Source organism: Gymnogyps californianus, chromosome 8 (assembly GCF_018139145.2).
Source record: "Gymnogyps californianus isolate 813 chromosome 8, ASM1813914v2, whole genome shotgun sequence".
In the NCBI taxonomy this organism is placed as follows: Eukaryota; Metazoa; Chordata; class Aves; order Accipitriformes; family Cathartidae; genus Gymnogyps; species Gymnogyps californianus.
Window position 1 is genome coordinate 29,601,631 of NC_059478.1, and position 12,528 is coordinate 29,614,158.

The following is a 12,528-nucleotide window of genomic DNA, read 5'->3' on the forward strand; positions in this document are numbered from 1 at the left end:
TCCGTGGAAAGCTGCTAAGCAGTGGAAAGAGCTGAAAGCAGGAGAAGGGGTTTGGTTGGTTTAGCCATAGCCATGCAAAGCAGCTCTTCCGAGTCCCTCCCGGGGAGAGGGGTGGAGGTTTCTCCTCCTGTCTATACAGAAAATTAATTTGGGAAGAGAGGGGCTAATTTATGGTGAACACAGTATTCTCAGACCTTGCATCATCCCTACTCGCCGTCAGTTCTGGTGGACGCAGCGGGGAGTATTTTGTTTTTGCTGTATGTCCTTTCAAATATAAAGGGAAGTGCAAGGCTACCGTGAGACCGATACTGTATTTTTTAAACAAACATACAGCATTAGCTGGGCAAAGGAAAAGGCAACTGTACATGTAGCAATGTATTTTATGTAAAGACAGCAGAGTATATGTACAGAGTGCATTTGTGAATAAATGGCTACTGCTTTTTAAAAAAAAGCAAAGTCTGACAAATCCAATATTGCAAATTGCAGCTGTCACCACCCGAGACTGGGAGAAGGCAGGCCAGAGAACTGGGGTCCAACTCCAGAAATAAAAGCTGGCCAGCAAGAGGTAGCACACTACTACACTTACCCTTTTAAGTGTTACATCAAAGTGAAACCTTACCTCTGGCATTTGGGAAAAGGTGGCTGGCTTAATGCGGCTTACTTAACGTTTCATGATGGACAACCCTTAAGCTATGACCCAATCCCTAGCCTTCCCGTGTCTTTGTGCAGCGGAGCAGGACTGAGGTTACTTTCAGACTCCCCTCTGCACGCTGTTTTTGCACACTTTGGGACACAGCGCAGCACTACATGGGGTAGGCAAGATTCAGTATCTGGAAGAGCGTTCCATAAACTAAGTAATAATCTTCCTTCTAGAGCCTGCACTCCAGCTTTGCCACAGCAGCAGCTTTCCAGTTACTTTAGTTGCATTGTTATGCTTAATAATGCAGTAAAAGAGGTGAAAAATCTCTTATCTTCTCTTCCTTTGCCCCAAAAGTCTTTTAGGTTTGGATTATGTTTGTGCAAAACACTATCAACTGGTGACTGACATGTTTGCTTCAACCATAGCCTTTTAAATGACCTTAATTACCATGTTGTTAAGAAACGAGTACTTGTTTTAGAAAAAAATTGTACTTTTAAAATTCAGTTAGTTAACACTGCAAAAAACTGCATATTATATTTTTATTTTCAACATGTAGTTTTGTATATTAAATTTATTGAAATTAAAAACTAAACACTGTATTGTCTTCATCTGCTCAGGAAGACAGAGGCAGCGCTGCCTTACTTGTCTGGACTCTTTTTCTGTCGACAAACTTGCCCTACCTAAACAGCTGGTGCAGGAGCGCTCCAACTCCTCAGTGCAGGCACATCCTCTCCTTTGAGATCAGTCGTTTCTGTTAGCTCACAGAGATTTAAAAACACAAACATATTTGGTACCATTTTTTGTATGCTGCTGATCAAAAGCATTCCTGAAAATAGTCATAATCCAGTTTTCTACATGACAAAGAGTGGCTATTTTCCCCATCACCTGGAAGAACTGTAAAAGCCTCTTTTTGTAAAAATACAAGGAACATTCGGGAAGCAGCAGAGTCTACTGTACTTCTTTCTCCTTTTTTAAATTTAAAGAAAAAAAAAGAAAAAGGATGAAGGCACAGTACCGGGGCTGCAGTGAACAAGCAGTGCAGCAAGCATGGCAGACAACTGGTAGCCGGAACAAAAATGTAGATCTGTAAACACCTGCTGCTAAGAAGTCTTGCATTCTTTTCTTCTGAAAGGCAACATCCCATTGAACTCCATGTTGCAATGGCATGCACAGAGGAGGGACACGCTGCCACTAGATTGCTGCCTGAGTTCTCTCTCCTCTATTTTAGGAAACAAAAAAAAACCCAAACAGGCTTTGATAAGAGAGAACAGAAAAAGCAGTAGCAGACTGTTCACTGTACCACATCGGCTGCTGATACGCTTGAAGAAATGAATTCTAGTAAAGGTCTTACCTGTGACTTGACTGAAAAGTTTTTGCACTGCCTCAGGGAATTTTTAAGGGGCTGAACTTTTCACACACCGCTATGCATAGTTAATGTAACATTCATCCTGGTGCTACATTAGTAGTCCCACATTAAGGCAATTCTGTCTATTTTGTGTAGACTAGTTAACAATCCCCTGCAGCAGCAGATTTCCAGAGCCTTACATTTGCCTTAAAGTTATTAATAAGCACTATGGCTGTTATCAAAATAGACATTAGGTTCAGTAGTGCATTCGTTTAACATCTTTGGTGCTTGCAGCTAGCAGCATCTTTCTACATACGTTCATCCCACATCTTTTAACATTCCAAAGGATCTGGGGAAAAAACAAAAAACAACAACATTACTTGATGCAGTACTTAACAGACGTTCACCAGTCAAGGTCACATTCTATTAAAAAGCTGACATGAATTTTCTGGATGGTCAACTAGAAAAATCAATGGAGCAAAATTATTAAGCTCTAGTGATTGAAAATGCTTAGGTGTCCAGTCATGGCACAAGGCCAAGTTGTTACTTCAGAACGGCCAAACGCGCCCCTCACAGCCTAACTGTGGGGCTCACGGGCAGCTTACTGACCTCCTTGGCTGCGAGGAAGAAAGCACTAGACAAACAGGCCCTTTGGTGCTACAAATTCAGACTCATGGACTGAAACAAGACCTCTCGATCTGTAAAATCGACAATTTGGAAGCAAAAGTGTGGCAAACAGGTGATGTCGCTGTGAAGCTGATGAATATTAGCTTAACTGCCATTATAAATGCAAAGCAAAACAATACGCTAAGGAAGAGGGAGCAGAGAGACTTCAGGACCTCAAGCAAAGGAAGAGGGATTACTTATTAGAAACTTTGTATTTACACATCATCTGTTTTCCAGGAGAAAAAGTGAGGTTTGTTCCACGCTCATATAGCAAGGTCACGGTCCAAGAGGAGGGCTCTACGTGCTACCACAGTACAATAAATACCTGCTCAGAAGGGATCAACATGGTCATACCCCCGCCAATAACACCCTAGGACTGCAGGCAATTTGCACGCACACCGAAGGGAGAACTGACTGTCCCTAGCGAGTCAGTGTCCTCTCCGTGGTTTTACGAAGATAAGCTGCGGGAGAAGCGAGGACCCAACTTTCAGGATATCAGTGATTGCGTCCAACTAATCTGAATTTCTTTCAAACATCAGACACAGACATAGAAGTAGGCTGAATTACAGATTCCACAGGCAGATGGACTTCTGGTACTTATCTTTCAGTAACTTTACGTAGTAAATCACTTTAAAAAAAAGACACCAGAATTGTTGGTATTTATTTGCTTTTGTTTTTTTTAAGAATGGAGAATTTGTGATACCTAAAAAAGCAGAGTATGAGAAAGGAAGACAAGCTCCAAAACCAAGCAATTTCCGTAGAGGCTGGCAAGAAGAGGAAGCCTACCTCTTTTTCATCTTTCTAATATACAGCCCCTTCGGCAGCACACAGCTCCCCTCCTGTAGGATACGAGCACAGAGGGCACCAGGCGCAGTTCTTCAGGTAGCCTGTATTCAACTGTGCAGTTTCTCCCTGCCCAGAAGTCTCAAGTATCCGGAAGAAAGCCTGTCTCCAACAGTTTCCCTTTCAGATGAAGTCAAGCAGACTTCCATGGGACAAACGAATGCCCTTCTCTACCTTCTGGTAGGGGAAGAAGGGTCCTTGCTAACTCTGAAAGGTTTTTGGCTAACAATAAAGGTGGACAGAAAGCACCCTCCCTTCTAGAAAGGACTCGTCAATCTTATTTTCTAAAGATTATTCTAAACAAAGGTGATGCTAGAAGCTCTCCCTGTCTTTCAAGTGCTTGTGAAACAGCATCTTTGATATACAAACTAATCAGAGATTCTGTAACCTCATTTCTGAAATTATGTCAACTCACCACTACAAATATAAAGATGAATGGTATCAAAGCCAGAGCTGTGTAATTAGGTCAATGTCAACAAAAGACATTATTCAAGCAGAGTTTATCTGTAGCCCTGTCAAGTTCTGGCCAGACCGTCCTTAGGCGCAGTATTCATACCTCAGATAGAACTAATGTTCAAGGACCAGCCAATTTTCTGTAATTGTTTGAAGATCTTGACCACTGAGGGGCTCCCTGAGTCTCACTTTTACCTCCAGTTTCCCTCCAGTGGGCTTTCTGCCATCAAAAATCTGAAAGAACCACAAAAAGAAGAGCAGTTAGCGCACATACGAACGATAACGTCAAACTACAGTGCCTCAGGCAACCGTTGACTTTATTTCCCCATGACTAAAAGATGACAGAGACCACCTGCAGGTGACCGCAACGCTGGGAGGTGTCGCAGCCGCGTGCTTCCCCGGATTCATAATTCAGCAGAGCAGGTCCCCCCCACAACCCGTGCAAGGCAGCCGTACCCATGGCTGCGCTACCTCTGCCTGCCGCGCACCAAGCCCCCGAAGTACCAATGGGCTCCACGGGCAGCTCAGAGGACGCTAAGGGCAGCGGTGTCCTGAGCACGTCTGTGATGCAGCCCAAGGGATTATTTTTTTTTGAAGTTCCACTTAGCGATCTCCTACTGGATCTTACGGCAGCTCTCTATCCACTCAGGCAGTCTTCGCTTAACCCTTTGACCTGTTCGCTACCAACACAAATATTTTTGGGAATCACCTGAATTTCTGGTCCTGACAGAGAAAACTATCTTGGTACAGAAAATTTGCAGAAGAGATTCCCCAACAAGCTCCCAGTACCAGAACAGTCACACCTAAGACAAGCTTCAAGAGATGATACAAGACAGAACAGCCCATTGTTTACCGAACTCATCCAATACAAAACTGTCACCTGTATACAGATACATTTATGCAATGCAAATACTCATTTTCCCTTTGTGTTCAAATACTACTAACTAGAAGAACACACCTGACCCAGAAAACATACCTCGATGATCTCTCTAACTTCACATTCTGATTCCAGCTTTTCCAGTTTCAAGTGTGCTGTCCCCACCTGCTTGTCACTTCTGAAAAAGGACCTGTTTCAAAGAAATCTTCCTTAATTGAATGGGTAAGGTTTTTCAGAACATTAAAGAGAAAGCAAGCGAAGAGGTCATCACTATTTGCACCATCACCACATCCAGGAGGGCTACTCAAGACATGCTACTAGAACCCTACAAACCAGGGCGCAAGGGGCAAACCCTTAGTGAACTAGACTACAAGGACAAGATACGGAAGTACTTTTTTTAATTATTCTCTTGCAAGCAAATTAAAGATGAGGACAGTAGTGAAGAAAAACAATCACTTGGAATGGCAGCAGCTTTCGTCCGTGCACAGGGCAACAGGGAAGAATGGCCTAACAGCCAGGACAGACAGCAATCTTCTGCAACAGGCTGTTTAATAGAACAGGCTGAAACACTTCCCAAGGAAGTTGCATCTCATCAAAACAAACATTTCACAGGCACACGCTGGTTTTGGCAAGCTACTTATTGGGAAAAAGTCACATGAATCATTCTGTTTCATTTTGATAAAACGCTCAACTTCAACAAGTAAGAACATTTCATTTCAGCTATTGTTTTGATTCACCTTCGTACTGGTAGTTTTAACAGTCAAGAACTACCATTTCAGAATTTCTAGTCTGCTGACATTAAACACAGAGCATTTTATCGTGCAAGGAAAACAATCAACTTTTCTCTGCTACAGTCACTTCTGTTTAACAGTTTTACCAGCAAGACATCCATCTTTACCTTAACAGAAACAGGTAGTGCAATCCTTATCCAGACAAACTCCTCCAAAAGGCAACAGCTAAGGCTAAAACACACTAATTCCACGGAAGTGTTCAGCTCAAAGCACTGGATTTCTTTGCCTGCATCCAAGCATTTCCCTGAATCAGTCTCCAAAAGGTTTGATAAACAACTAAAATCTACAGAGTCTGGAGGTAGGAAAGCCAACCAGCCACGCCTGTCATGTTTTAGACAGGAAATCTGCCAAGAATTCAGAAGCTTCCTTTTTTATGCCATTCCATTTTGGAAAAAAACTAAGCAAGCAAACCAACAAACATACAAAAAAAATCAACCCCAAAACATCCACCCTTCTTCCTGTTATCATTAAGAGATATTAAGATATTACCGAGCAAGACTCGACATATGCAATGAAAACTCTGAAGATGATTATATGGAACCTCATGATCATATCACCTGTGGCACCAGTAACCAGTATATTAATACACAGACCTGATGCTGCCATCCGTGCCTACAATTTCCAAGTGAACATCTGTGAACCTGATTGTCTAAAATCTCGGGCTAGAAAAGGAGTACGGTTGTTTCCTCACATCCACCGCCTCGATGATGGCTTCATTCATATATTCTCCAAATAGCTCACATCAACCGCAGTGTAAGGAACCTGTCATCCAGACTTTAAGCTCACTTTCTGGCTTGCATGTTCAGGAACAGCATCAGAAACGCTATGGCTCATACAGTGCCTCAGTCTCTGCAGATCAGGAGGACAATGGTCTGATACCATTAGCCCAGGCCGCAGCAAGCTCACAGTAGGGAGTTCAGACACTTCTAGATGGGATAAAGAGTGCAAGACCACTGCTACTCTGAACGCCCTGGAACGTGCAGCGAGTCACTGTTAGGAAGTACATCTTCCAAAAACCTGTTGCTGAAGGAGCTGAAAGACTCCAGCCCAGTTGCTCAGATTGCTTCTTACTTGTCAGTTTGTCCATCTCAACACAAATTACTGTAGTAAAGAAAAACAATGTCACAAGTACCTCAAGGGCTGGTAGCGCTGCCTCCAAACACGATGCCTATGAATTTTGTTGACAGAAAGCCTTCCAAAGATGAGACTGTATTCTCCATCAATGAGACTACAGCAGACTCACAAAATCATTTAGAAAAGTTCAGAATTTATTAGCTTACATGCTAGCATACTTCCTTTACTTTACAAGCACCTTAAAATGAAGGAGGATTACATAATTGTACTGCAGGATGTTAGACACTTTGTTCATAAACTTAAAAAGAGAATCAGCTATTCTTCTAGCTGAAATTTTTAAGGCATTTTTCCATGTTATAATTCAAGAAACAATAAAGGCTGGTTCATCCCTGATCAGTTCTAGGGGGTTTGCAGTGAAGGATGTGAACTTGCTCTAGGCCATGGCTTCAGAAACAGCTCTGGGGACATCTCCTTTTATCTTCAGAAGCTTTTAGGAGAGGTTTAAGGAGAGGCTTTTCCTTTGGAAAAATACATTGCTGGGTTTTTACTTGAAGGTATTTTTTAAACTGAAGTTTAATATATATGACCCGAAACAAGTCTCCTTTGCTCACTGAGAGAAAATAATTCTTGGGAGATGGTCGAAGAGCTATCAGAGACCCCAAAACTACAACATCTACAAGCATTTCTGAAAGTATTATTCATTTATAGTCTTGAAGAAAGACAGGGAGCAGACAGTCTTTAGAAAAAAGCCTGGATCACTTAATCCTCTCCTTTCTCCTGAGAAGATGGCCAGGGGAAGGTGACCAGTGGGCATTTCTTCTTTTTCTCCTTCCCCGTTGCTATTTGCCCAGGGGAACTGCCACCCCTCCACCCCAATTCAGAAACAAGCATGTATTTAACTTGTTAGATTCCTGTTCTAAGAACAAAACCAAAAAAATCTCAGAACCAGAAAAAGAGACAACCCACGTAGATTTTTTTGCTGATCTTCGAAAAAGGCTTCAAAGGACAATCTGGAGCTGGCATACAACTCGTGAATCACTGGAGAGTGTTTCCCAATGGGTGAACTTAAGCCTGAGCTCAGACCTTAAAAACAAGCACAGTTCCAGCTGGTAAGAGAATAAGATATGCCCCATATGTGCAACGGTATGCAAAAGATAGGGAAAAACGTTTTAAACAAATGTAAACACTTAACAGTTCTATGCAAAAGAGGCAGGATCTCTAATGATGAAATCTTGAACAACAGAGCAGTGGAGCAGTCCGGATTGACAGAGAAAGAGTAAGAAAATCAGCTTTTGCTTCAATGGAGATGCAAATGCAAGATCTGGAGTAAAAACAATGGGACTTTAGCTCACAAAGTAAAACGTCTACAACTTGAAAACCATCTCGAAGAACCTATGGATCATTTCTGCATGTCCCAGTAATAGAAACAAAGAATAGCACAAAGAGCCACTGAGACAAAAACAGGTTATCTAACATCCCATCCAAGTCATGGATCACAACCAACTCGGGGATTAGTGAATATAGGCCACTCCGATTTTGAATAAATCAGTAATGAGTCTAGACATCGGACGATTTCCCTGAACGTTACCAATTGTTAACATCCATCTCATCATCTTGATCTCTGAGATGAGGGGAGTCTGTCTCGCTCAAGACAGTCTAACAGTGTGCTAGCAGTGTTCGGTAAATATGGTACGATCCTCAGAACGACGGTAAGTACAAAAACATAACACTAGTTCTGCCATCATCTGTCATCTGCTTTACTGCTGTTAATGTTTTGCTGCCACTTGTACTTCATTATTCTACAAAGTTATCCCATAACATTTAAATCCTCTAGTCCTGATGACTAAAACCAAATTGGATAAGAATCAAAACAATTTGAAGCTGAATCATTACCTTCTCAGTCTCATCAATTCCTCTTAACGCACTAATCCTCAACTGATCTGCCAGTTATGAATCAACTTCACTGAACTTCTGCCTTTTTTTCACCCCCATAGGGAAAGATACAGAGCTCAGGCACATTTTGAAAGGAGTTCCGACATGAGAACTAGACAACTCTTTATTGCTAGCTTAAAGATTGTGCTTCATAAATTTCAGCCACAACACTCTTTTCAACTGTTACTAGAGAAGCAACGTAGGGGGGCAAAATGTGGACTTACCCTTTATGAAATACTTCGAATTTAATTCCTTTGGACCGAATCGCTCGTCGGAAACCTCTGTGATTTCGGTTGATGTTCAACTTAAACAACTGGTTATATTCTAGAGTTAAGATATAGAAAAATGAAAGAAAGCTGTGAAAGTCAAACTATGTGCAGCGCTCTATTACATGCACATACTCAGACCTCTGTTTATCTCAGTTCGGCCCATTTGTGAAAGACACTTCACATCTGTATGAACCTCCTGAGAAGGAGGTTATTTCAGTCATTAACAAGTTAGTGTCCCTGTGCAACAGTTCATCTGTCATCCCCACTTTGCAGGGACGGAAAGCAAACTGCAGAAAAAGCAAGTCGTCACGAGGAGGTGACAGCAAGTTACTGGAGAGCCAAAACTGGACAACCTAGGTCTTTCAGCAATTAAACAGAGTGTCTGTGGCTAAGAAAAAGGTACAAAATAATAAGGAAAAAGCATAGGAAGGTTGGAATGACTGGGAAGGGGTGCTTTGATAATGTAATTAATACTGTTTTAACACCAGTTTCATTAATGAGCGTGACAAGAACTATGCCACAGGATAACTTTTTATCAGACAGTCTCACAACATTAGTTGTACAATGTTCAAAGACTTATCTGCTGTGCCACCCAGGAACACTCATCTCTGCTCGTCAGCCTGGGAACCCAAAACATTAAAGCTAAGTGGCTGCTCAGCCAGTGCAGATCAAGTTATTGGAAGACTTGGAACACAGCTCTCAGTATCAGAGCTTTAGGACTTCTACTCTTAACAGAAAATATATATAAACTCAAAAGACAGATATATATATATATGTATCTCTTTTGAGATGAATTCACAACTAGTAATTTGGATACTGAATTCCAAGTTGTTTTGATACTAGATGGCTGCTTACTGCAAGAATTGAAAGAAATAATACAGCAATAAACCAAACTCAGAGTGCAAGATGATTAATTCTAAAATGCAGGATGAGTCTAATACCAGTATTCAAGGGCTAGGTACAAAGGGGTGTTTTTCAAAAGGTGCAAAGAAAGTACTTTAGTTGGTTTCAAGACACATTGTCTTAAAAAAAAAAAAAAGAAAAAAAAATTCTGCAATGATGCTTTGTCAGGTTTAGAGTTAGCTGATTAGTAAAAATCATGACAGAATTGGCATTCTCACAGGACACAAAATCTGACTGAAAAAGATATGATCCATGGAGATATTAAAATTAGTAATTTAACTTATTTAATAAAGAAAATTTATTTATCTGGTCCATCTCTCAGCAGTGTTGACAGCAACAGCTGGAGCATGACTGGTAACTCAATGATTTCACTAATTCATAACACAGTAACTACCACCAATATTGGGATGAGGGTGAAGAAATTGCCAACACAGCAGGACTTCACCCTCCAACAAGCCCTTTCATCAGAAAGAAGCAAAAAAAGTGGTGGGAGGCCCTCTGGCCTGATTCACTGTATGAGACTAGCCTGTACTCTCCAGTGATTCCTAAGGTGCAATGTTTTTCCCTCTGTCCCAGAAAAGGTACTGACCTGGAGAATTGTTATTGTTAATTACAGGTGTTTTACTCTTTTGAGGTTGCTCCTATTAAAAGAGACACACATGACATAAAACCATCAGATACTGTTTCAAAATACAGAGTAGTAACCATTTTTATTACCACCTCTTTTTTTTATACCTATAGAAGAAACATGAGGTTTTAGGGGGGTTATCTGAATGATAAGAAGAGTCATGGTACATTCAAGACTAAAATATTTGGATTTCATTGTGGTAACAAGTATAATACTTGATAAAGAATAAGCCAAAACATTACGTTAAATATAAGAGCCACAGATAAGCTACGTAGTCACACTCAATTCAATCCAATCATCATAAAGTTACTGACTGCGGCTGTTAAACTACATGATAAACTGCACACGTTCCACGACACAGTAATTCTGTTCCTTCTGCATTAGTTGGAATAATAAGCTACACAAGGAATTCATCAGAAATCATTCAGGGAATTGCCCTACTATTATTTTGCCTGACAATCAATCTGCCACCAAAATGAATTAACTTTTAACCTAAAGCGGAGTACAAACTACATCTCTGGGGACTGAACAAGGACAACGTGACCCAATTATTGCAGCTACTTTGCAAAACTGATTTCAGCTATGAAGGAGAGAGGTGGTGTATTTGACTGTTGGCTAAGCAGTAGAGATCTGGCTTTTTTTAAAATAAAGAAAAATAGATTAAGAGCAACTATGCTGATTCTTACTCCCCAGAAAATTATTCATACAGACCACTTCTGTTTTCAGGCACCCTGATGGGGGTGACTTCTCCATTAAGGCCTCATGTAACTCAAACCTAAACACAAATCCGATCTGACCATCACCAATTTCCCACAGGTAATTGAATTTATTTCAGTGGAATTGCTGCAAAATTTATTAGGAGGTAAAAATCTAGGCTCTGCACTCTCGCAGGGCTAAGTATTAGTCCTGTAAGAGCAAAGATTGGTTTTGCCCTACAGAGAAAGCAGCAGAAGCCCCAGCACTTCTACTGATAGTAAGACTAGACAGCCCTCCTTAGAAGCCCTTCTAGCTCAATGGTTTCAGTATTTTTCAGACCAGAGACTGCTTATAAAGGTGAGGGGAACAGGATGACACTGGGGAGTTTCAAGGAAAGAAGCAATATATATGTATACATATTTTTTATATACATACACATATATATGCACATATATACATGCACATACACATAAGCATTAATTAGTAAGGTCAAGAAACTTGTATGGCCTAAGTCCCTTCTCCAGATATGCACATATATATATTTGCTAATTAAATCACCAGGAGTCACGTGCATTTATTTGATGACAAAGATTAATCTTTTCAATCCATTTCTATAATTATAAGAGATGTCCAAAAGCAATGCCTTTAAAAGCTTGTTTTCTTAAAGGAATGGGACTTAAGAGGGAGATCACATCTAAGGTGGCCCCTCTCCCCTAGTGACAACTTTGCATACCCTGGTGTTTGGTTGGTTACCAGTGCGTTTGCACCCCTGAAAGAAATGAACTTCTACAAACTTTGCAACACTGGAAACAGTCTGATTAGTGTCTTCAGGGGGGAAAGGTGGGCACGGCTTAGCACTGTGAATGCTGTTTAGCAGTAAGCTGGTGGTCAGCCAGCCAGAGAACATGCAAGCCTGAAGCAGGCACCAACACCGCTAAGTGTAAGGTGCGGAGAACATCAAGAGAAAGGTGCAGCAAAGCTCAAATCTGCAGGAAACAGATTCAGCAGTTCCATTTCTCAGAAAAAGTTTCTATTTTAAAAATAAATTCAGGCAGTATGCCTAGAAGTGTTTTCCCTTTCTAGAAGAAAACCTACACTTCCTCCTTGAAGCCCTCACAAGCTAATACAGTGGCAAGGGTCACAGACGGAGAAACAGAAGAGCCAGGACACACTCACCGCACTCGGGTACTGAAATTCAAACTTCACAAATGCATCCAGATCTCTTGGCGATACACCTGAATGAGACAACAACCAGTCAATCCAAACAGCCACCACAGATATTTTCATTGCATCTGTAATGTTGAGCAGGATTTTCAAGAGCACCTAACTGATTTTCAGTAGGACTCATGACCTGTCTCTTGACAACTGAAAAACCCATCCATCAAACCAAAATCCATAGAAAGCTGGCGTT

At 41.1% G+C, this 12,528-nt stretch overlaps 1 protein-coding gene across 1 annotated transcript in view; it reads right to left on the bottom strand.

The window, feature by feature from the left end:
- Positions 1–1,165: 1,165 nt before the first annotated feature.
- CC2D1B (coiled-coil and C2 domain containing 1B) overlaps positions 1,166–12,528 on the bottom strand; it is a 35,672-nt gene continuing 24,309 nt past the window's right edge. Inside the window, exons 20-25 of the mRNA XM_050900693.1 lie at positions 12,294–12,352; positions 10,383–10,434; positions 8,846–8,945; positions 4,924–5,014; positions 4,051–4,181; positions 1,166–2,334 (exon numbers count right to left, since the gene is read on the bottom strand). Coding sequence (XP_050756650.1) covers positions 4,062–4,181; positions 4,924–5,014; positions 8,846–8,945; positions 10,383–10,434; positions 12,294–12,352 — 422 coding nt within the window. The 3' untranslated portion in view covers positions 1,166–2,334; positions 4,051–4,061. The remainder of the gene's footprint in view (positions 2,335–4,050; positions 4,182–4,923; positions 5,015–8,845; positions 8,946–10,382; positions 10,435–12,293; positions 12,353–12,528) is intronic.